The sequence below is a fragment of the Lutra lutra genome, chromosome 10 (assembly GCF_902655055.1).
Source record: "Lutra lutra chromosome 10, mLutLut1.2, whole genome shotgun sequence".
Lineage (NCBI taxonomy): Eukaryota > Metazoa > Chordata > Mammalia > Carnivora > Mustelidae > Lutra > Lutra lutra.
In genome coordinates, this window is record NC_062287.1 from 71,040,298 (window position 1) to 71,067,070 (window position 26,773).

A 26,773-nucleotide genomic window follows, 5' to 3' on the forward strand; every position below is an offset into this window, starting at 1 on the left:
AAATATGAACACCAACTTCAAAACTAACTTCATATAACACAATTCTTCCATCAAAATCCTGTTTTCAGAAACCTCACTAAATTTGACATAATACCATTTTTTGGTCTTTTTTTTAAAGTACAGTGTCATAGAAATGTCTTGTTACAGATACTTGCAGATTCTACATTTTGCCAGTCTTAGAACTCCCTAAAAGGCTAGCCTTTATAACTACTATAATATAGAACAATCCTGTCAAATATAACTTTCTGTGATAATGGGAGTGTTCTGTATCTTTGCTGTCCAATGGTAGCCACAAATCACATGTGGTAATAAGTATTTGGTATGTGGTTCATGTGGCTGAGGAATTAAATTTTAATTTTATTTTTCTTGATTTGAATTTGTTAAATAGCCAATATGCGGCAAATAACTTCTACATTGGGCAGCACAGATTTACAGTAATCTAGAAAAATTTTCCTTTCATCTGGTTACAAATTTCAGTCTCTATACTAAGCAGATAACTAGAACTGGACAACCTCTGCTCTAGGATCAGAGGTCACAAGACTCTCAGGACCACTGGTGGTGACCTATTTCTTGCTCCCTATCAGTGCTGAATTATTGAGTATCTACTATCTAGGGCTTCTATAACTTATGGACTGATTCTCATTTTTAGCAAAGCTTATATTTGACTCTTGTTATCTAACCTATGGGTGCTTTGATACCTGGATACTAGGTGCTTCATGCTCCTAATTTGTGTCCTTGGGTATCTCCGCTTGCTCCCTTGGAGAGATTCAGCTACATCAATAACCATTATCCCCCAGCTCCGGTGAGGCCAGTGTTGATTGACAAATGCTAATTCCTGACAAAAGATTCAGTATTCATATCCTCTTCATGACTTCAGTCCAACCTGAGGTATCTGTCTAACCTATGAGATTTTTTAAGCACTTCTGGGTCTGATTTCCTTCTCAAGAAATGAAAATTATTTGAATTGGAAACTGTTTAAGATAATCTGGTTACTTAATCCTCCAAATAACAGTGTCTTTTGTATACCCCCATATTCAAAACACTTGTTATTTTATTAGTACCAGCTCTTTCATTTTCCTGATGAGCAAAGAACAAAGCCATTTCTAAAATATTGCAGAGATATCAGAAAATTGTAGTATGAATTGAAAGAACTTTGAGACAAATACTTAATAGATTCCAGTGTGAGATATGGATTATAGGCATAATAGTAAGTGGTCATTGTAAGTGGGAGATGACAATCTTCCCTTAACTATTTTCTCAAACTTTAATCATTAACCACAATATAATTTATTATTAAAATTCTATTCATGGTTCATAAATTTTTACAGTAGACACACAAAAATACATGTCACTATGCTAGAAATGTAAGAATACTAGTAGCCTAGACAGCATCTAGAGTTTCTAAAGTTTATATTCTACAATTATTCTCATGACATATCCAGGCACCCTATCAACTGTCTAACAACCAGAGAGGATTCACTGTTGAACTGCAGACCCTACTGCCCTAAAATGCGAGAATAATATTAAATAATCCTTGATAGAAAATAAAAATCCAAAGTACAATAAAAGATAAGATCCCCAAACCTGAAGACTTTAAATTAACAGAAAAGGGAAAAATCTGTGGTAGCCGAATTTGAAAAGAAAAACTATAGATAATAAAAAGTTTAAAAAAATCCCACTAACTCAAAAAAAAATTTTCTATTTTTGTTGTTTGTCTGATTTTGTTTTTGTTTTTCTGTTTAGCTCAAAGAGACTTGAGAGCCTTGGAAAATGCATGAGGAAATGTGTCCCAATAACGACCAGAAGAGATATTAGCACATCTTGGTAGAAAGAGCATAAATCTGAAGCATTATATAGACCTCCATTCAAATCCTGGATTGCCCATTATTATCTTGGTGTCTTGAGAAAAATTTTCCTGAGCCTCTGTTCTTTCCTTTGCAAAAGGAGGATAATGTTGCTGACCTCATGCCGTTGGTTTGAGGATTAAGTAAGAAAAAATAAACAAAAGCTCTGTGACACACAGTATTTGCCCAATAAATGTTAGTCTTTGCTTTTGACAGCACCCTCCGCTCCTGCTTCTCTGTAGGTCTTTAAAAACCTACCTTTAAAAATAAAAAACAAAAACTTTCCTGACTGGTAAAAAATACAAAATATTATAAACTCCACAGAGTCTAACACAATGGTGGGCAAATAATAAGCACTAAAAAAAGATTTGTGGATTGATTGAGATTCTATAAATGCATTCCTTCTTGAAAGCAGAGGGATGGATGAGATGAATTCTGAAGATCCCTTCCTGGTTCTGAGATTAACATTCTAGTGAGAAAGTTTCTGTCAGTGTCAACCACAATTAGAATAGGTTCATCATGAAGGCAAAAATGGATTTTTTTCTTTATGAAATACAATACAGAAAATCTCCTCGGGGTCCTTTCTGCAATCTTAAGTAAACTCGTTTTCTAAAATGAAAAAATCCCAACTATTTTTCTCCAGTATTTCAATTCATCTCATTCATCACTTCTTACTCATTTGTTTCTTGTTCATTAATTCCGATTCCATCTCAGACAAGCCTTTGTAAATATTTAAAAGATGTTCCAGGGAGGGAGAGCACCATATCCGGTAGTGGTAATCCCCTCCTCTTCTTCCTGACACCAACACTGAATATTATGCAGGGAAAAGTAACAGTTACTCCAGTAAAATGCTTTTCAGCATCCATCTGAGAGGACAACCTTAAACCACTGATAGCCATGGCTGAGAAATACACAGTCAACCGTGGAGATTACAGAAGAGCCATCATGCTTCAAGGCGAATGCCTATTAGCACTAAACTATGGCTGGAAAAATAAAAGAGCTCCTTTCAGTAACCAGTTAACAAGAAACCCGGACTCTCAATGGTATAAAAGCCTGTGTTTAAGCAAAACCACAGAATGGTTGTGCCCATTTCGTTTTCTTTAGCTTTCTTAATAAACTTCTATTTATGTTCCCTTGATGTTACCAACTTAAACTTTAGGGTCTCAGTAGGTTTTTCCACATTTCAGCATGGAAAAACTTCTAGTCACATAGAGTCACGTAAAGCACTCTTTCTGTCCTTCAGTCTCTTGAAATCTTGCAACCCAAGCACAACAGTTGCATATTTAAACCATAGAGGTAGTTTTACTAACTTGAGGAAAAATATATTCTTGGGTCCAGATAAAACTAAAGTTTTTTTTCATTAATAACTAACTGGAAAGTGCCTCAGATGAATTTCAAAGTAGTAAAAACCTACCTGTTTATAATATGGTGTATATATGTGTGTACACATATACACGCCTATATATGTGTACATATGTGTGTCTGTGTGTTTATACTTATTCTTGAAATTAAAAAAGGAGTTTAAACCTTCTATTGTAAAAGGATGATTATGAGCCAATTTTAGAAATGTCTTACATTTGTAAAGATCTGAGGATGTCTTCTACAATCACTCTTCTATAAATAACCACGTTTCTAACAAACCTTAAAATCAGACTGCTCTCGATAGAACACTGACATTTTTCTTCAGTAATCTCTACTTCTGTGTCTATTTGAAAAGTTGGTCAAAGACAGGAGCCATGTGCACATATAAGGCTTTGATTCCATCTATACTCCTGTCCTAATTCTTGTGGCTTGGACCCATTCCAGGTGCTCTGTCTTACCTTGTGGTTTGTATTTGAGATCCCCTTTTCTGACTCATTGCATTCTCCTGATTGACAAACAGATTTAGATATGAAAACAGTTACCTGCCTGTAATTGGTTTCTAACAGCTGCACTGTTGTGGCACTTCTTAACCGTGGTGAAGGTGCCTCCTATAGAAGCTTCCTGTTTAGTTCATAGGTGTGTGTGTGGTGTGTGTGTGTGTGTGTGTGTGCACGCGCCCATGCGCGCGCACGTGTGTATAGGGTTCATGCACTTGGTTTTGTTTCCTTTGGTTCATTTTTTTTCATTTGTTTGATTGTTTAATTTTTACCATTTGGGAGACTTTATTGTTACCCCCAAAATTCAATAATTTTGGTGTACATGATTTATACATTATTAATCCGAAATCTATATTTCTAATTTTTTAACCTTCCGCAAGTTAAATTTAAATAAGAATACAGTGGATTTTGGGGCACCTAGGTGGCTCAGTCGGTTAAGTGACTGCCTTGGGCTCAGGTCATGATCCCAGAGTCCTGGAATCCAGCCCCATATGGAGCTCCCTGCTTAGCCGGGAGTCTTCTTCTCCCTCTCCCTCTGACTGCTGTTCCCCCTGCTTGTGCTTGCTCTCTCTCTCTCTCTCTCTGTGTCAAATAAATAAATAAATAAATAAATATCTTTAAAAAAAAAAAAAGAATATAAAGTGGATTTTAACTTTTTAAACTAATGTGACTGAACTTAGAAAAGTCTTAAAAATAGTCACTTTTTCTTTTTCTTTTATTGATTTAATATAAAGCATAATATTATTTCATTGATAGATTAAAATATTAGACTAGAAGTAATAAACTACTATTATATTTTTAGGAGTTTGTCTCATAATGTCAGCTGAATTATGTGAAATGTATCAAACTAGTTATAGTATAAACTACTACTTACATACTACAAACAATTGCAACTCCCTCAACACATCAGGATAAGAGACTGGGACTTTGCATTTTAAAATTCCTGTGGAAATCAAATGTATTTTAAGTATCAGCTCTGATTATTTAATCAGACAACTTGCATTTTGCCCTGGCTAATTTTGAAGGCTGATAATATTTTACTCATAAAAATAATTGTGCACCTGTTGTGATGGAAGCCTAGTTAAACAAATGTTAATAGGAATGCAACTCTTAGCTTTAAGCATAAGAACACAGGTCTCTCATTACTATTACATGAAGAAACATATATTTAAAGCCATGGGATAGATCTCATTTTAAATCTCATCTCTTCCTTAGCCCTAGAGAGATGTTTAAGAATATTATTAAAACATGTACAACGGATAGTTGCATATTAACTTGAACACCAGATGATGTCTACCGAACAAAATGGATATGGAGTTCCTCCTTCCCATTTAATATCTATGCTCTTCTGTCTTACTCTATTTCCTGGCCAAACCATTTTAATGATATTGAATCATTTCTGAGAAACATGTGTACTTTTCCTACCAGCTGATGATCAAAGGAAAAAATAAAAAGTGGGCTTACAAGAGCTGCACCCTTCTTGAACACTTCTTATTTTCAGACTTTTTCAGCATTAGAGATCTTTTTCAGTACCCAAATTCTCTGTGCTTTAAAAAAAAAAAAATGTGAGGCACTCATGGAAAAGATGGACCTTTGCTCTGCAGATTCTACCATTTTGTAAAGACTTTCTAAGAGCTACCAATTTAGGTCTACTTGATCCATTTCCAGGTGTAATCAACTCTTAAGTACTGAGAAGAGGCTTGAGGAAAAAGGATTTGTCTTAAGTTAAACTAGCTGAATTTTGAGCTCAGTTATATACATCTCTTATTGACTTCTGTTAAGACTGCAGCCTTGCAGTTGGCCCAAATTCTTTAAGGTTATATTTTAAAGGTAATTTTATTCAAAATTACCTAAACTTTTGAACCCTATCTTTTATAATGCTGGCTCATTTTAATTTTATTTTGGTTGGTGCAGTACAAGTTTACAAGCAGAGTTCAGAAAATGTGTGCATTTTTTAAATGACCTAAATTCTCTGTAGTTTTCTTTTTCAATAGTTTAATGCAGACATTTGGATTGAAGGGGAATCACAAATAAACGGAATAATTGCATCAAATTTCCTCAGTGCATTAAATATGCACTCAGTGGTAATTACCAACAGTAGCAACACATTTAAAAATGTAGAGAATAATGTACAATTTATGCCTATTTCAAGGGTCTTATTCATGAAAACACCATTTGGATGAAAATACACACATTTTATTAAGTGGGTAGCCTTAGATTTTTTTTTTGTTTTTTAATTCAGACAAATGACTTAAATAGTAAGTGTGTGGGAGGTCTAGCAGTATGGGCCAGCTCTTAATGTGACATATATATCCCATGAGAATTTGGTCAAGAGCTGACTCTACAGTAAAGAAATACCCGGGGTGTACCCTGACACCTAGGATGCTAGGCACAGAGCATTCCTGGGCCTATGAACAGCAATGAGATTACTATCCCATGTATTTTTCTTTCAAGAATCAACTGTATATAAATATTATCACAAATGTATATTTTTAAACTTTTTACATTCATTCAAACAAAAAAGAGACTAAAGTGAACTAGAGCAAATGAATAATAGTGTATAAAGATTTTAAACCATTTTTAGATTTTATGCTTACTAGAAATCTATGTAATTTTAATTATAAAATAATTAATGCATATGTATTGAAATCACATCTATCACAAATATTACACTAAAAAAAAAAATTCATAGCCACTATATGTCCAGGTCCAGAAATGATACATGTGAAAATCTCATTTTCACAGCAAGACCTCTAAGTTTTAGCTACCACTATAATAAAATGCCAGAACCAAAATAATATGGAAAATCTCTTAAAGTTTTGAGTAAGAAAATTTTACTTGTACTTAATTTAAGTGAGGTCATTTAATAATACTATGAGGAGTTGGGAGTCATACAATTGCTGTAATAAGATGGGAAGGAAACTGATTAGGCTGGTGTCCACCAGGACTAGCTTACCTAAAAAATGTAAGTTACTTATCAATAAAGTGGTTATCATTTTTTAGTTAAGCCAACATTGGGGACATGGACTATACTGTAAATTTGACATGAGTAGTAACACTGATTTCTTGGAGTATTAGAACTTCTCAATTTTATATATACCTAATCATTTCCTATGAAATAATTTGTGCTACAGGAGATTAATAAATGGTTCCAGGTCCTTATGGGTGGCACATAACTAAATATCCTTGTTCCTATTCCTACTGGTAAACTAATATTTACTAAAGACTTATTTTGTTAGTTATTTTACAATCACTGACAATAATCCTGACCTGCATGTATTTTTTTTCCCACTTTGCAGTTTAGAAAGCTGAATGAAAAATAGGTTAAATAAATTGCTCAATTTATTATACCATGATACAAACCCACATCTGATCAACTCTACACCCTGTGTTAATTATGCCACAATTCCTGTTTATGGCATACAAAGGGAAGAAAGCAATTAACTTCTTTAGGCCAGCAGCTTCATTCAGACTCTTTATGGAACCTAAAACTCTTAAATATAACTGATTTGCTTTGTAGTTACTACTGAAATTTTTATTTATTATTTTTTTATTTTTCATTTATTTATCTATTTTAAGTTTCTAGCCCAGTGGTTCTCAATGTGTGGCTTATGGATATGTTAGAGATCCAGAGAACTCTCCAAGGTGTCCCTGAGATTTTCTGTTTGCTGAGGTTTTACTGTTTTCACAATAGTATTAAGGCATTAATTACATGTTACAGTGCTGAGATATACACTGACAGTGCAAATGAAATAGTGGGTGGAAAAGCTGGTTCCTTTGCATGAATCAGAGACCTACTAGTAGTCATTGTATTCTTTACTACCACACGCTTGTAGTAAAACAAAAAAATCAGTTTCAATTAAGAATTTCCTTGAGGAAACAATTAAATAATGACTTTAAAGTACACATATTTTTAAGTTCTTTTTTTTTTTTTTAGTTTATTTATGTATTTATTTAAGTAATCTCTACACCCAACATGGGGCTTGAACTGACAACCCCAAGAGAAAGAGTTGTATGCTTCTTCAAATGAACCAGTCAGGTGTCCCATAAGTACACATATTTTTAACATTCTATGTGATGAATCTCTCAGTCAGTAGAGCATGTGATTCTTGATCTTGAGTTAGAAGACTCATGATGGTAGAGTTAAAAAAAAAAAGTTCTTAATACTCTGTGTGATGAAATGGGAAGCATCCCACTGCTTAATATACCTTAGTATACGAGTTGTCTCAAGGAAAATCACTTGTGCTATTACTGGAGTTGTAACCTGAAATTTTTCATAGCTTTTTGCATAGGACTCCAATTTTTTTTAAACGAACAAGACAAAATACCATTAACCATGCTTTAATATTTAGCAAATGAGCATTCAACTTCTAAAAGTAACTGATGGTGTTGGTTAAAATAATATAAAGTTTAAGTTATATTAGATTTTTGGAAAAAATCTAATTAAGTTAGATTAGATTTTTGGAAAACTTCTGTCTGCCATCATGAGTATGACAGTTTCCAGATACTTAAAAAATTTTTTCTGGTAAGATTAAAGGTAATATGGATGAATGTGATTTTTGATACTATATGATTAAATATGCCACCATAAGGAAGAACTGCATAACTCGGTGAAACAATATAATCTAAAAAACCAATGTATGCCATTACAAAATCATGCATAGAACAAATGACTCATTTGAAGTTCAAACCGGACCAATGAATTTTAATGTAAAAGTATTGGAAAGTTCATTGATATGGTTTCAGATCCTATACTGGACCTGACCTTTAAGAAACCACCACTTGGGAAATTTGGTTTAGTATCAAAGAATATTCACACTATTTGAAAAGGTTGCAAGATACTTTTCCCTTTGTCAACTACATATCAATATTAGTTTGTCTTCATATACTTTGATCAAAATATATCAAACAGATTGAATGTAAATGTAGATATGAGAGAGTCCAGCTGTCTTCTATTAAATCACACATTATAGAGATTTGCAAAAATGTAAAATAATGTCATTCTTCTCACTAGATAATTTTTACTTTAGGAAATATACTTATTTTTCATAAAAATGAGTTTTTATGTAAATATGTAGATTTAATTTTACAACCTTTTTTTAAAGATTTTTTTAAAATTCATTTGAGAGAGCGTGTGAGAGTAAGACAGAGAGAGAGAGCAAGAGTTGAGGGGAGGGGTGGAGGGAGAGGAAGAAACAGACTCCCTTCAGAGTAGGGAGCCCCATGTGGGGCTAGATCCCAGGACCTTGGGATCATGACCTGAGCCAAAGGTAGACACCCGACTGAGCCACCAAAGCCCCCCTTAATATCATAACTTTTAAATGAATTAAATATTTTTAATATCTCAGGTTTAATTTCTGACACAATTAAGTATTAGTACATGTAAGTCACATGAACAAAAAAATGTTAGAATCTTCAATACATTTTAAGATTCTTAAGATCAAAAGTTTGAGGACTGCAGTTCACCATTTTATCAGCACATATTTACTGTTTCAAGTACTTAACTGTGCCAAATATTGCTGCCTACCTATAGTATTTGTGGATTCCCTACTCTATGCTATGCCAAATACTACACATTTTCTCTCTAATCTTCTCAAAGCAATCTGAAACTAAGTAGTATCATCCATATTCTCTTCTACAAATAAGGAAACAAATCCTTTCACTTTCATTGAAGACTGCAGTCTTTTTTTTAAAGTATTTTGTCTCATAATCAGTCATAAAAAGTTTTATAATTACTCATAAAAAACAGTCTTTTGTATTGAAAAGCCATATACATGGTTTTAAAAAAAACTACAGTACAAACTATACAGTACACGCTTAAAAATCAACCTCTCTCATACTTTTTATTTGTTATTTCATAGTCAACCTCTGTTAACAGTTTATTAAATATCCTTCCAGCAATTTTCTGCATATATATAATTTTCCACACAAACTGGAACATATAAATACTCTCTTCAGTTTTACTCTGTCACTCTTTATAGTTCCAGAGATGTTCCCCTTAATAGGACAACCAGTAATTCAGATAATATGGAGATGCTATGCTAAAAGTCTCTGAATCGGTGACCCCATTTCTCCCACAACAATGCAGAATCAGTCAAACTTAAATTTATGTCCTGTAAAGTGTTTTTCCTTGACAGTCAGCATTGCTTATCTCTTTATTGAGATAAGAAGATGCTACTAAAAATGGGACTAAATTCACCACTCAAAATGTTGTGAAATCAGCATTTCAAGTTATAGAAGAAATTTCTTTCAATTTGCCCCAATACATTTCGCTTCCAGATCCCTACTGTTCTTCCGTTACCCTGTTATTTCTTATTCTACTATGAGCCATCCTCCAATCTACAGGTATGTACTAAGGTCTGTATATATGGATGGATGTTGAAGGCTATTTTCAACTCTGGGTTTGTACTCTAATACTAAAATAAAAATCATTTGTATTCAATGAAATATGAGCTACTTTGATACAGAAAGTTACACCATAAGCCAAAGTCTAACACACATCATTAAAGCTTCAGTATGTTTTCACTAATTCCACACAGGAGGATTACAGATGTCCTGCTAGCTACCATTTCCTGGTAAGCAATCTGAATGGCTTCCAGGAAATTGCTAATGACCTCTATTTTACTTAAAATCTAGGCTGCAATTAGTAATAGTTTTGCTCCTCCATGCTGGTTATAATGTTTATTTTCATCACAGCAATCAGGAAGAAAAAAGTGAAATGTCTTGTTTTTGAATTATATCAAAATGTATTCTCTTTTATTTTGGTATGTCACCAAATAGACTAATACATATTTAATGTAATCATAATTGTGTAAGAATACTTTGGATATTCTTTACTTCTAACCAATTTTGTCTCCTTTCCCACTCTAGGCTGTAGCTATTGTTAAAATTAGCATTTTAAAATGGAATCCATAGAAATACTTTGTAATTGTTGACTATTTTTACATGTAACATTTTATAAAACTGAAATTTTTAAAACTAGATATGATTTTGAAGTAAAGTTCTATGTTTTTACTTACAGTAACTGCTAAAAAAAGTTTCAGATTTTTATTCAATGAATTTAAGACATGATTATGTGGTCAATGTAATAGTAACAAAGAACAACTTCATCCAGTGTTGTATTTATAACCAGAATTTGTTACTAAACTTCAGCATTTTCTTTTATGTAAACACTGATTTCACTAATTAGATCCAACTGATCTTCTCCCCAACATATCGATTGCTTTTAATCCCAACAGTTAACAGTGATTCTACTGTATCACAATGCTTTAGACTTTAATCATATAGTCGTAATTTTAACCAGTAGCTTTTGTTTGAATTTTAATTAAGAAGACCTTGTGTCTCCAAACCCAAGTGGCAAGAGGTTTTAATTGCTTGTATGCATATCACACAGACTTCAAAAGAAGAAAAAGATGTTTATGACAGAGTACAAAGGAAAACTTTGAAATGTTTACATTGATGCAAAGTAGTATAATTTAAAAAACTATGGATATTCCTGTTATAATGCATATGTATCTGTAAAATAGCTGTGATATGCATTTATTGTTAGTAAAAGGAGTTCATAGGTTAACAAATAAAAACTCACTATTGATTACAACACAACCAAAAGTCTACGTGAAATGGGCTAAACATGTTATTCTGAGGGAATATTAAGTTTTCACCTTAGTAACTGACTATGTGATTGAAAATGGTAACTTTTCTTTTCTGGATATTGGAGTCCCTACATGGAAAATAAGAGGTTTAGTTACAAAAAATAAAAAATTAATAAAAAAAAAAAAGAGGTTTAGTTACATAATATGTAAAGCTTCTTCAGTCCTAATCTTTTCAGATACTATGTTTCTAAATGTTACTCTGATGTTCTATAATTACAAAGATTTATTCAGAAAATAGTGACACTCTACCACATTATTTCATACAAACAGGAAAGTGAAGAAAATTACATTGCTCCCAGTCCCTTTCACAAGCTGGCCTCAGAGCAATACAGCATTTGTCTTAGAAATAACAATTTAGGGGCGCCTGGGTGGCTCAGTGGGTTAAGCCGCTGCCTTCGGCTCAGGTCATGATCTCAGGGTCCTGGGATCGAGTGCCGCATCGGGCTCTCTGCTCAGCAGGAAGCCTGCTTCCCTCTCTCTCTCTCTGCCTTCCTCTCCGTCTACTTGTGATCTCTCTCTGTCAAATAAATAAATAAAAAAAAATCTTTAAAAAAAAAAAGAAAGAAATAACAATTTAAAATTTTCAAAATACATGAAATCTAAACATCAGTACATTACTGTTTCAACTCTTTTTTTTTTTTTTTTTTTTTTTTTTTTAATTTATTTATTTGACAGAGAGAAATCACAAGTAGGCAGAGAGGCAGGCAGAGAGAGAGAGGAGGAAGCAGGCTTCCCGCTGAGCAGAAAGCCCGACGCGGGGCTCGAACCCAGGACCTGGGATCATGACCTGAGCCGAAGGCAGCGGCCCAACCCACTGAGCCACCCAGGCGCCCCCTGTTTCAACTCTTTTACCTATGAGGCAGCAAGAATCACTAGGTATGTGAACTTTGCTGACTTTATTGAAGTTGAAAAGTGGCAGATGATTTCCCTCTAAACACTTCCAGATTTTTTTAAGTTCCTCAGATGAAGAAATTGCTGTAAGTTTATAAATGGAAATTCAAGAAAAATTCATTTATAAATGAATATGTAAAGTTACAGTCATAGCTGTACTGTAATATGTAAAGTGTACAGTCATAGCTCTTGGCAAACCACTTTAGTCCTTCTGTGATTGCCTATAACCAAAACCACAAGTAACTACGAACTACTATTCCTAAAAAACAGAGTTTTCTGTAGAAAGGACAATGTATGGAATGACTACAGAGTACTTACTAGAAAAGTGAGCAATCTAGGAAAGAGAATTGGCATTTAAGATAGTAATCTGGGATGCAGAACACTGATTCTATGGGAATGCTGTTAGATCCATTCTGACCCTTTGGTGATAACAGCACTACTTAAGTTAACTTCAAGAATAACCTATACTATTTAATCTTCAAAGATCTATCATGCACTGGAAAAAAAAATGACTTTTGTGTTCCTGTGCTCTCTTCTAGAGATTTACATTTGCAATCAAAACTAAAAATGAAAACAGGCTCTCATTGGCACACAGTAGCAATAGCATAATAAATTCACACTTTTTAACTCAGTATTTGTGCCAAGCACAACTATAATATGCTTGTACTATTTGATGCAACACTGTTCCTAATTTTACTTCTCTTGGTACCAACCTTAATGAAGTAACAGGGAGTAATGCTTAAAACCTTGAATAGTAATGTATGGCAGGAATATTTGGGCTCTAGAACAAACCTCTTAGATATATTAGTTGAATAACTATAATAAGCAATTGTTTCTCAATAGTGGCTTTGAAAAACATTGGTACTCATTTGTAGAACTTTCCATTTAAAAGCATTTTTCTAATCAACTTTCTTCCTATCAGAAAGAGACTGGCACTTTTCTAAGCTGCAGCAGAGTATACCTACAAGCACATCTACCTTTATTCCTAAATGTAAATATTGCAATAATTAATCATAAATGACCAAGGAAGGAAAACATTATTTTCCTTATTTGGTTCATATCACATAATTATTTTTTTGTCTCTCATATCATCTGTATGTTTGACAAACACAAGCACAAACAGTTTGTGCTAACTCAAACAACCAGCAATACTGTCTCTCTGGCACACTGCCCAGGGAGGCGACTTCACACCAGGGAGATGCCAGCCACAGCATAGAGGGGCATGTGTGCAAAACAGGGAAGCTGGCTAAGATCTCTTCCATAAAGCACAGAAAATCAGGCTTGTCCATGGAGGCAGAGGCTGATTCTCTAATGCTCTAGATTTCATTTGGTATGTCACCATTGCATTTAGAAATGTTTTATAACCATAACTATCCTGGCATCTTCACTTGGTGGTGCAACTCAAACACACATACGAATGGGTTATGGATCCTATCAGTAATTCTGTCTTACCTTCTGTCTTCCTACCATATGACTCTCCCCTCTCTCGCTTTCACATTCAGATCAAGATAAATACTTTTATAGAGAGCAACTGTATTACCTATACCCCTTCCTGCTTTGTGATACTGCTTCACTTACATAAAAAAAAAGTACCAGGGGAGCTGTGTTAGTTGCTATATTGTAGGAGGGGGAGAAGAGCTCAGAGAATATCTTTCTCTTTTCTCCACTGCAGAAGTGTAAGATTCTGGGGAGTCTGAGAATTATGCTGCATTACATTAAACAGAGATTTTAGAGGCAGGACTTAGAACCTGTCTCTACAATTCTTGAGTGACCTCACACAAGCCACTTAATTTCACTCAGTCTCATTTTATTCATATATAAAATCAATATAATAATATTTTCCTCAATAGATTGTTATAATGAGGATCAAATGAAATAATTAGCTGCTTTAGTACTTTGTTTCCTTTATAGACAATAAAGCCACTTACAAAAGTTCGTATTATATTACCTCTTGACAGAAAATAGATAGTATTTTAAAGATCAGTCTTATAATTAAGAAAATACAATAAACACTGGTATTACTTTTGAAGAAACCTTAGGAGGTCATGAAGATAATATTCCACCAGAGTGGAAATACCCTCTAATATCCTCTACATTTCCATTTAAAATTTTCCACAGCCAAATTTCCAGATGTTATTTTATTAATTCATCCATCATTCAACAAATATTTCTTAAACACCTGGTGTATTTGAGGTACTCTCTTAATTCAGTCCAACTGTATCACATCAGATAGCCACTAATTGTTCTTAAATTCTTTTGTACATTGAGAATAATTTCCCTATTTCCTTAACCCCCTGAAACCCAAAACAAATCTTAATCTCTTCTATTCAACAAAGCTTCAACCAACCAACTTATACTAGGCCAAACTTCCCTAGATCTTTAATTGCTAGTCATATTAAATGTTCAAGACTGTTTACCATTTCAGCAACTTTTGATAAATCCAAATTTGAAAACAGATCTTTTAAAAATATGGCACCCCAATTAGAACATGATACTTCAGACACAACTAGACCAAGGCAAAAATCTAATCATTTTATGTAATATTTCATTTAAGCTTTTAATAATAAAGTTGTCTAGCAATACTTGTAATGACATTAACCTGGTTGGAACATTGCTTTGAGATTACTGCTATTAAAATGTATGCCATTTATAGTACTCTAGCCTAGATTAATGCTGCTACTGGAAAGGAGGCTCCTTATGCAAATATGGTGGTGGGTTAGGGATAGGATTTTCTTTTAAAAAATATCAGACAAGACCCGGATACAGATCTATTGAAAATCTATGATTAAGTGTTCTTCAAACTTTAGCAATATTCCAACTCTTATTGAAAGGTTTCAGAAATACTACTTTGCTTCATTTATACAATAAGATTTTAATTTGAAAGCCATTTTAAAAAATATCTTATTTTTTAAAATAAAGTCTGGGTGGCTCAGTGGGTTAAAGCCTCTGCCTTTGGCTCAGGTCATGATCCCAGGATCCTGGGATCCAGCCCCGTGTTGGGCTCTCTGCTCAGCGGGGAGCCTGCTTCACCGCCCCCCCCCCCACCGCCAGTCTCTCTGCCTACTTGTGATCTCTGTCAAATAAATAAATAAAATCTTAAAAAAAAAAGAATACACCTATAAAATTTTTTATTTATTTGAGAGAAAGAGAGTGCATGAGTAGAGGGAGAAGAGGAAGAGGGACAAGAAAACTCTATGTTAAGAGCAAAGTCCAATGTGGGGCTTGATCTTACAACCCCTAGATCATGACCTGAATGGAAATCAAGAGTCAGACACTCAACCAACTGAGGCACCCAGATGCTCCAGCAGGTTTTTTAAAAAGTAGACTCTAAAGAGATTTTTTTTAAAGATTTTATTTATTTATTTGACAGAGAGAGATCACAAGTAGGCAGAGAGGCAAGCAGAGAGAGAGAGAGAGGGAAGCAGGCTCCCCACTGAGCAGAGAGCCCGATGTGGGACTCGATCCCAGGACCCTGAGATCACCACCCGAGCTGAAGGCAGTGGCTTAACCCACAGAGCCACCCAGGTGCTCCTCTAAAGAGATTTTTAACATATTGTTTCTAAATATGTGGTAATATTAAGCTCACTGGGTTTAAGATTCATTTTTTCTTTCTTATTTATTTTTATTTTTTAAAGATTTTATCTATCTGATAGAGAGATCACAAGCAAGGGGAGCAGCAGAGGGAGAGGGAGAAGAAGGCTCCCTGGTGAGCAGAGAGCCCAACTCAGGGCTCTATCCCAGGACCCTGGGATCATGACCTGAGCCAAAGACAGATGCTTAACCGACTGACCAAACAAGTGCCCCTAAAATTCATTTTTTAATGCTGCTCTTAACGATTCTACTGACAACACTTTAATTCTTCCTCAGGCACCTAACATAGAATTTTTCAAATATAGTAACAGAAACTATGTTTCCTCCCTTCCCCAGCTTCATTTCACTCTTGAATCCAAAAGATGTAAATATGTAAACATAAGATCAGATAGAAAATAATATAAATATTTACTATTTGGAAAATAATGACTATGAGAATTCAAAAAGCTCAAATTTATGGGATGCATTAAACTATTTCTACAAATATACTCATGGCTAACAGTACCTTTATTATTAAAGAAACAATGTTTAAAATGAAGTATTCAATTTAGGAACTTAGAGGATATCAGAAACAAAAGAAAAAGTATAAGGAAAATAAGAAAAGGTGAGATAATATAGGTAAAAGCAAAATGAAGTAATTGGCATTCTGTAAAGCAATATAATTGAGAAATTAATCTCAAAACTGGATACTTACTGGGGTGTTGGGAGGAGAGATAAATAGAAAAATTGCTGGCAAGTAAAATTGCGGGACAAAAGGGACAGAACACAAATATGCAAAGTTTAAAATAGAATATGTAACAGTAAATAAAAAAATTAAAATAAGAGATCTTGTACTTTAAAATCAATATTAATACATTTGAAAATCTCAGTGAAACATACAATTTTCTAGGAAATGTCTTTCCTAGAAAAACTGACTTAAAGGGAAATAGAAAATGTAAAAGGAAAAAAAATTATTACCAAAGAAAACTCTAAGCCTAGATGTTTTATGAGGATATTTTTTCAGGATTTCAAGGAATAAGTAATTCTCGTGCTATCTTTACAATACTTTACATAGCCTAGGAAATGAAGGAAAGCTTTCCATTTCAACCATGAACTCTGGTAATAAAAATTAACAAAGATAGGACAAATAAAGAAAAACACAAACTACTCTCATTTATGATTACAGATGCAAAAATAACAACTGCAATATGAGCAAATAAAATTAGTCGGTACATTAAAGTAAGACTACACCATGACTAATCAGGGTTTATTTCTTCAGCAAATTTGGAAAACAAAAACCAATAAGATATGCCATAAAATAAAATGCAATTTCTCATGAAAACTCCTAATAAACTATGACTAGAATGTTTTTTAATAATAAAGAATGTCTTAAATATCTTAATACTTAGTGGTGAAATGTTAAAAACAATTCCATAAATTAAAAACTGCACAAAATACCTGCTATCATGTGTATTACTTAATATCATTCTTAATATTCTAGGTTTGTGTAATATGAGAAGAAATGAAAAAATGTGCATATAACTGCCAAAAAAGAGAAAATATATCAGCTGAAATATGACTAGATCTAATAAGTTCAATAAAGAGGAAAGTTATAAAATGAACCAGTGAAATTCATGAGCATCCCTAAATACAATAACAAAAAGAAAATAGAATGAAAATATTTCATTCATAAGAGCAAGCAAAAATATTAAATATTATAGCAAAAACATCAAAAGAAACATGCAGAATCTATATTTAGAAAATAAGTCATTGTTTAGGGACAAAAAGAATAAATGATTTTGAATTAAAAGATTCAATACTACAAAGATGTCAGTTCATCCTATAGTTTCACATACGTAAAATATAACCTTTCAAAAAATTGTTTTGGGATTTTAATTGACAATTAAATTAAAATAATCCTAAAATAAACCTTAGAGAAGTATGCAAACACCTTAAAGAAAATTATGAATGTAGTCTTATAATATTTACTTTTCAAAGACACTATAAAGCTACAGTGATTAATATAGCACAATACTAATAAAAGTTTAGATAGATCTATAGGCTAGAAGCTAAAACTGAGAAACGGTTTCAAATACACAATCAGTATGATAAAAGATGTTTTTTCATGTCAGAAGAGGTAAGATGGTTGTGTAATAAATAACACAGAGATACTTGGTTAATGGCTTGAGAAAAAAATTAAGTTGTATTTCTGTTGAAATTACACATCAATTGTATTCAAGAGGAATTAAAGAGTTAAATGAATAAAAATATAATCAAAGAATTGAAACAAAATATAGCAGAGTGGAGGAAGCCTTTCTAAACAAACCCCCAACATAAAAGAACATTAAAAAGGAGGGAATGATTTGACAACAAAAACCATAAAGTAAAAGAAAATGATAAAATGTAACATATACGATGGGTAAAGGTTAATACCATTAAAATATACAGTGAGAGTCTTACAAAACAGAAGATCTAGACAAATCCTTTAAAGGAAAAATGGACAAACAACATAAATAAGCAATTCACAAAGGAAGAGACATTTAATACAAATAAATTTATGTCAAATGCTTCATTTTCTATAAGAACCAAAGAAATTCAAATTAAATCAGCAGTAGTGTATCCTTTTCCCCTACCAAAACCGGCAAGAAGTTTTTAAAGTAATAGTACTTGTTGAGGACAACGGAACACTCGCAGATACTAAGAGCGGTTCTCGGTGCCCTTTCTGTTGGGCAGTTTGGCAGTATGAATCCAGACTTTTAAAAAAAGAACCCATGCTTTGACCCAGGAATCTTACTTTTTAGGAATATATCCTAAGAAAATAACCACTAATTAATATCAAAAATTATTAAAAAGTTATTCATATTCAACTTTTTCTTTATAATGACAAATAATAAAAAACTACTTAAATGTTGAATAAGAGATTCAGTTAAATTATAAGAACTTCACTTTATGCAATATTTCTGTAAATAAAAATTGCATTTTAGAGGACTTAAATAACTTAATGATAGAAATTCACAATATGTCATTAAGTGGGAAGAATAGCTCATAAAAGGATAGTAAAAGGATGATTCTAACTTTAAGGAAAAAAGATTTGGGTGCCTGGGTGGCTCAGTGGGTTAAAGCCTCTGCCTTCGGCTCAGGTCATAATCTTAGGGTCGTGGGATCGAATCCTGTATCGGGCTCTCTGCTCAGCAGGGAGCCTGCTTCCTCCTCTCTCTGCCTGCCTCTCTGCCTACTTGTGATCTGTCTCTGTCAAAGAAATAAATAAAATAAAATAAAATAAAAGATTTAACAAGTACATGTATTAATTAAAATGGAAAGGACCTACAACATGACATAGGTAGAATTAATTAACAAATTAATTAATTTTATTTTGTATTTCTATATTTTTACACTAAATATGTAAAAAGGGAATTTGCTATAAATTCATTTACAACAAATTTTGTAATGAGGGAAAAATAAGAGGTATTTAAAAATGCACAGTGCTTAGGATATAAAATACTGATATGTATACATAATAATATGTATGGGGGGTAGTATTTAAATCAGTTTAAAATTTCAGAATAATTATAACTAAGTTAGGTGCATAATAATTAACTAGCCTGATCTCACCTGGACTAAAAATGCATGTTGAGTTTTAGCAGTGGTTGAATCAAGCCATCTGAACACATTTTAAACTAAATTTTATTTCAGTTCTCATTATATTATTGGTATGTTTTCTGTATAACACGTATGGTGACAAAATACTAGGTTGTAAAAAGAAACAATTATGTAAAGTAAGTAAAAATGAAAAATTTAGTAAGAATCCTACCTCCTATGCTTATAAAACTGAGAGCAGCTCACAAGTGAAAAATTCATATATTACATAAAGAATCCAGAAAAAAAGTTAAAGAATTTGAAAAGCCTAATTTTGTATGTGTTTTTGCTTTCAAGATTAACACATTTTTTCCCAAGATTTAGACATTTTGACCACCTCAGGCTAGTACAGTTTTCACATTATAAATTCATATTCAGAATGAAAAAGAAAGAAAGATGGAAAGGGGTCAAGAGGGAGGAGATAACCCAAAGCATAAAAATTTGGTGCTGAATCATAACATAATAAAATGTTAGCTTTCACATGACTAAGAAAAAGCAAGACCCCCATCATTCATGCTGGCAAAAGCTTTCTTTTGCATAAACCATTTCTGTTCTCACTGTTGTAAAACCAATGACTTCGGAAAGGATAGAAAACCCAGAATGACATGCAAAGTAGCACACAACATGTTATTGCAGCTGGATGGAGAATATGTCTCTAATGACTTTCTTTCTACCCATCAGTTGTAAGTTAAGTTTTTTCCCCCCAAAATAGCAAATGGCCTTTATGAGTGAGTATAGTACAGAAGCAGTAAAATTTAAAATAATATCGAATTTCCACTTAATTTTAATATTGTATTAGTTAATAGAATGAGTTATCAATTATTTCCTGGGAAAGAGATAACTGACTACCTTTTGTCTTCATTTGAATTGAACACAACATGCCTAAACACTAGACAATTTTCTGTAACAAATTAAAAATACCATTTTCACCAGATAGTTATTGCCAGATGTTTATCTTAAATGAGACATTATCCATGACCAATAGGAAGATTCACCTAAGTTGTTTGACAACTTCACAAAACTAACGCAAATTCCCAAACTGTTAGTGCAAATCAGAGTGATGACTGTAAGAGATACCTTATAGAATTAATTAATGACCATGGATTCTACTCATGATACCAAAACTTATACAGTCCTTCTTCTCCACAAAAGCATCAACAAGAGAGATTTACGGAAGAAGAAGCACTTCCTGACTGATAGGGAAGCTTAATTTTTAATGGTTCTTAACATGTTTCAAAACAATAGTATTAATCACACATCTTCAGAACTACAGATGCTCATCCTCAGCAGGGTCAGAGGTCATGAAAAGTTAAATCTTATGAAATCTGGGTGAGATTAATCAATCTATGATCCTATGTGTATCTTAATAAAAACAGCAACCACAATTTAACCTCATGACTGTTTTCTAAGTGCCAGAAACGGTTCTCAAAGCTTTACTGTATTAATCCTCTTAATGAGCCTATGAGGTAGAAACTCTTACTCTCCCATTTTGGATACAAGGAATTAGAAACATAGAAAAGTTCAGTGACTTGCCCAAAGTCACTCAGCTGCTAAGTGACAGAGCCAGGACTTAAAAACAGTAGCCAAGCTTCAAAATCCACCCGTAAGCTGTTACGTACAACACATTCTATAAACTCTTTTTTATAGGTGCTACCCTTGACCATTTTTGACCAGAAGAAATTCAAATTAATGATTTGGATTCATAAATTAAGCCATTATTATGATTTCAAGAGAAAAGACTAAAATTATCTTTAACTTAATTTGTCCTTCATCTTTTGACATTTGTTTCTTTTTCATACCTTTCTGTTAAGTAAATTAATGAAACAATTTATCTAATAATTTATATGTTTATAGACTAAAAAAAAGAGAAGGCAAGAATTTCATTCTGTAAACATTATAGGAATAAAAGTTCAAGGACACACTATACATTTACCCTCTCATATACAAACAAATATTAAAGGTAAGAATTTAATTAGGGTACAGAGAGCAGTAAGCATGTTCTCCACACTGGTATGTTTGATATTTCATATACTGTACCTTTAATTTCTCCAAGAAGTTCACTGGTATTTAGTCTTTCCATTTTTTCCTTCCAATCTTTTGAAAGTAGTTTTTCCATGCAGGAGGAATCTATTAGAGTAAAAAAAGTAAGGATTAAATATATTACATATGTATTTTTTAGGTATTAAAATATTACAAATCCAAAAAGCCAGTTTATGGAGAAATTCTCTCATTTCAAAGTTACTTTTCATTGTTCTTTTAACCCTAGGATATAGACAATTATATTATTGTATCTATCACAAAATAACACAACTGAATTTATTTTTACCAGAATATTATTTGAACTATTCCCAGGAAAAAAGATAATGCTTAATAATTTTGTCTTGGTATTATAAATATAATTCTATTAATATTCAGTCAGCATTTATCATTTTTTAGGCTGATAGGACAGAAAAGGGGCTTCTTTTCTATGATAGGTTTAAGTTTAAATGTTGGTCCTTTTAATCTAGGTGATTTTTTTTTTTTTTTTTTTTTTAAAGATTTTTATTTTTATTTATTTGACAGAGAGATCACAAGCAGGCAGAGATGCAGGCAGAGAGGCAGGCAGAGAGAAAGGAGGAAGCAGGCTCCCTGCCGAGCAGAGAGCCCGATGCGGGGCTGGATCCCAGGTCCCTGGGATCATGACCTGAGCCGAAGGCAGCGGCTTAACCCACTGAGCCACCCAGGCGCCCCTAGGTGATTTTTTTTTTAAGTCTAAGCAAAATTAATGTTCTCTTCAAGGAAGAATGACAAATCTTCAAGAGAGAAGAAACCAATCAAAGTGTAACCACTTAGTCCTTAAAAAAAGAAATAAAATATGGCAATTTTTGTAAAATACCCATTTAGAGAAAAATTCAAAGAAAATAAAGTCAAGATGTTCTCTGTCCCTCAGTAATAAAAACTACTAAAACTTTTCTCTTATATGGAAAGGGATATATATTCTTATAAAGGAATACTCAGTTAAACACTACTTTTCTGACTGCATATCTAAATAACATACTAGATTATAGGGAGTGATTATAGTTGTTTCTATAAAGATTCATAAAGGTTATAGAAATCTAAATTTTAGAATGTCCTAATAATCAGCAAAACTTTCTCAATGAGGGTTTTTTTTTTTTTTTGGTCTCTATTCAGATGGGTTTGCAACTAGAGCTACTGCTTACAACTATATGTATGTATATATATATATATATATATATATATATATATATATATATATTTTTTTTTTTTTTTTTAAGCTTCAAATCTTAACAAATAGGCCATGTTTCCAAAAGGGAATGCAGATTTAAATACTAAATCCTCGGTGAAAAGCACACTTGTATTTAACTTTAACATTCCAAGTGTCAAAATTCTGATAACTTCTTTTTAAAATTATATTTAGGGGCGCCTGGGTGGCTCAGTGGGTTAAGCCGCTGCCTTCGGCTCGGGTCATGATCCCAGAGTCCTGGGATCGAGTCCCGCATCGGGCTCGCTGCTCAGCAGGAAGCCTGCTTCCCTTCCTCTTTCTCTGCCTGCCTCTCTGCCTACTTGTGATCTCTCTCTGTCAAATAAATAAATAAAATCTTTTAAAAAAATAATAAATAAAATAAAATAAAATTATATTTAAAATAGTTACTCCAATTCCAAGTGCCTTTCCTCTCCCATATCAGTACCTATCTCTTTAGCATTTTCCCTTTCCTTTTTTTTCCTCCAACTTCTAAATCTCCTTGAATTTTTTAGAATGACACTAAGGTCAAGATGGATCTAAAGGGTTTTAGAAACTAGATAAGCTTTAAAAAAAGACAGTGAGCCCTGGGTAAGAAATGAGAACACCGTTGCATCGTTAGAAAGTATTGGTGAAAACAATTAACATTTGTCCATGACATGATCAATCAATCAAGGAATGGATGGAATCCAGATCAGTGTGCCATGAAATGGCTGATGAAGAACACCAACCATTCCAGCTCGCTATCACAGAAGCTAAAATTCTTTCTAAATAGAAGTCAGCTTGGTTCTATTAACTGAAATCTCACTGCCCATTCCCATCCCTCTTCCCTTTATCTTTCCCTCCTCCTTTTATTCTATTTGTTCCTATTTATTTTTTTAGGCTTCAACAAGTGCTCTACTACCATGATTAAAAATTGGACACTGAGTGACCTTCCAAAAGGAACTATGTGCATATACATATGCCAGTTTGCATTTAATTTCCAAAATGTTCTCTTGTTACTTTTATTTCAAATTCAAAAATAAGGTATGTACTTTGTTTTATACACATTTTGTTTTCATGCTAAAGTAATAAAAATGAAAATACTAAATTTGGGAATTAAAAAGTAAATCCTCAAAGCCACGCCAAACAGAGATTAGTTTTTCCCAAAACAGTTTTAAATTTCTGAGAGAGATCAATGGAACATCAAATCATGGATAAGAATAATCAACAAAATGTCTTCAAGTTCCTATCCTACCCAGTTCTGTTAGTGCTTTTTCTTTTTTAACCCTTTCATACATGTTGTAACATTGCGATAAACTGATAATCAATGATATAAATGCTAAGGCATAATTTGTTTGGTTCAAATTTGAGTTGAGAATATATATTATAATAGTAAAAGACAAAAGCCCAATTTACTAGTAATGATCACAAATTCAGAGCAAGTTCATAAACTAGGATTAGATACACACTAAATGTAAAACAGGCTAAAATATGTCTCTCATTTCTATAAATAGACCTGAAATCTTTCAGAGCTCCAGGAAAAGAATGCTGAAGCTTCATGGGAGAAAAATAGAACTGTATGGACAACAGGAACACACACTTCAAACATAAATCAGACCATGTGTACACAGCTTCACATAAAAGCTACTCATTAATAAAATGGTTAATAACATCAAAGCATTTCACATTCCTATTAAAAAATTAATCCTCAACATAATGCTTAGTTAATCTAGTTAATATGAGTTCCCATTTCAGTAGAAGTAACTGAGGGGGAAAAAATTAAGCAGGCTTTCCATGTTTATATTTATAACTCATGAAAATATTTAATAACAATCACTGATTGCTTTTCACTACAGGACAAAAGAAGTCACTGCATATAGCCTTATCAATTTAACCTCAATTCTAAGAGATTCTAGGACGATTCAAAACTCAGGAAGTCTCTTGAAAAACTCCCCTCTTTCTCACCTAATTATCTGACTGCCAAACCTCAAAGGGCATGCCACAATTAGTTTTAGCATGCTCCATACGGTAATGTAAAGCAAGTAAGATGAGGGGGGGAAAGATCAGAAGGTACGGAGTATTAACAAATACCACACAGGTGAAGGACACTACTGCTACCCCTGAGGCGTTTCTGACTTGGAGTGAGGAAATATGTAATAGATAAAGTCGAAAATGAAAATTTATGTTTTAAAATTTCCCACTCAACACAATATCCAGGTAAGGGTTTAAATTAAAGGGATTCATCCTCTATGTGGCACATCCCTCAACTACCTTAACAGGACACTAGCTTTACAGAGGTAACTGATCAGATCAGACTTAACCCCATTCTGATCACGCACAAAGGCTAAAATCAAAGAGGTGAGAATAAGTCAAGAAGTCCAGTTTGTATTATGTACACGGGAAGAGTAAGACCACACAGACTGGCTTTAACTCAGTAGTCATGGAGGATTCCCGATGCAATAAAAGGACCTAATATCACCTAGATATTCTTGGACTATTTTATACAGAAAAATATGTTTTAGGCAATTGACTTGAGAACAGCCAATATACTTAGACAGTAGTTCTGCAGTTCTCAAAACATGAAATAATATATAGCATATTTTACTATCTGAGTTTGATTATTCAAATTTTAGTATTTTGACTGAACTGCCTTCAGCTAAAAAATAGGAAAGAAACTACATACTTTTTGGAAATTAGGAGAAAGAACCACAACATTACAAGATTTAAAAAAATGTCACCATGAAAAAAATAAATTAAAATAAATAAATAAATAAATAATTTAAAAAATTAAAAAATGTCACCATGAAATGTACACATTAAAAAGAATGTAAGCCATAATATTTCAGCATAAAAGGGGAAAATGCCAAAATTAGCCCAACTTACTTTGAAAGGATTAGTGTCCATAAACTAATACCTATTCAGTGAAATGCAGGATTTTATTACATTTATCTTAGGTAATTTTTGTAAATAATGTGATTAAAACAAAATTCAAAAATCAAGAGGTGTACTTCAATTCTTGCTTATATTTTAATCAAGGATGTAAAAGGCTTTGACATGTTAAAATTCATTTGCAGTCACAGTTTTTTGTTTTTCTCTTTTCCTTTGCATTTTAAGTTTTTCGAGAAACTTCTTCTAAAGAAAAAAGTAAAAATACTATTCAGAAATAATTTTTTTAAAAGATTTTATTTATTTATTTGAGAGAGAGACAGTGAGAGAGAGCATGAGCTAGGAGAAGGTCAGAGGGAGAAGCAGACTCCCCATGGAGCTGGGAGCCCGATGTGGGACTCGATCCCAGGATTCCGGGATCATGACCTGAGCCGAAGGCAGTCGTCCAACCAACTGAGCCACCCAGGCGTCCCTATTCAGAAATAATTTTTAATAAATACCCTGCATAATGGATTGCAAAGCAACATTTCTGCTTCCTAAGTATCAAGGTTTCAGGCCAGGTGAGTCAAGAATGCTTTATCATGCTAACAATTAATTTCATCATACAAGAGAAATTTGAAGTGAGAGTATGTGAAATATTTATTTCCTAACCTGTGTGAGAGTATTTTAGGAATAATTTTAAATTATTCTTAGTTAAACAAAGCCACAGCAATATTAACTCCTATTCTGCACAAAGTGAAAGTATTTAAAACGTGCCAAAGAGAATAAATAAATAAATCATTGATTGCTAAAACTATAGCATAGGGGAAGAGGAAAGAATAATGGGAAAAAATTTTAGGGCACAGGTACTTTAAAACAATTCACCTGTGAGTAAACACTATTCCTTCTGCCTCAATGTGATGAAGTTATAAATTCTAAAACATTAGAAACATGATGTGAAAAATATCTTTAAAATATTTCAGTGAGAAAAAAAACGACTGCTGCCACAGTATGCAGATTTCTTCTTGCTTTAAATCTTTTAAGAGAATATTAAATCAATTCCTTTTATTTTTACAATAAGAATCATAGATTTCAAATGCAATAAATTTTTTATGTGTTCAAGAACAATGGTAAATTATCAAAAGTACCTTTGGCCTTGGTTTACTACTAGTTCAGACTATATACATGTATTTATCCTCCAGCTGATCATCCATCCCACATTTTTCATTAGGG

At 33.0% G+C, this 26,773-nt stretch overlaps 1 protein-coding gene across 19 annotated transcripts in view; it reads right to left on the reverse strand.

Moving 5' to 3' along the window:
- SOX6 (SRY-box transcription factor 6) overlaps positions 1-26,773 on the reverse strand; it is a 637,684-nt gene that overhangs the window by 240,657 nt on the left and 370,254 nt on the right. For all 19 annotated transcript variants that reach the window (XM_047691366.1, XM_047691365.1, XM_047691370.1 and 16 more), the window contains one exon: positions 21,490-21,579. In XM_047691366.1, coding sequence (XP_047547322.1) covers positions 21,490-21,579 — 90 coding nt within the window. The remainder of the gene's footprint in view (positions 1-21,489; positions 21,580-26,773) is intronic.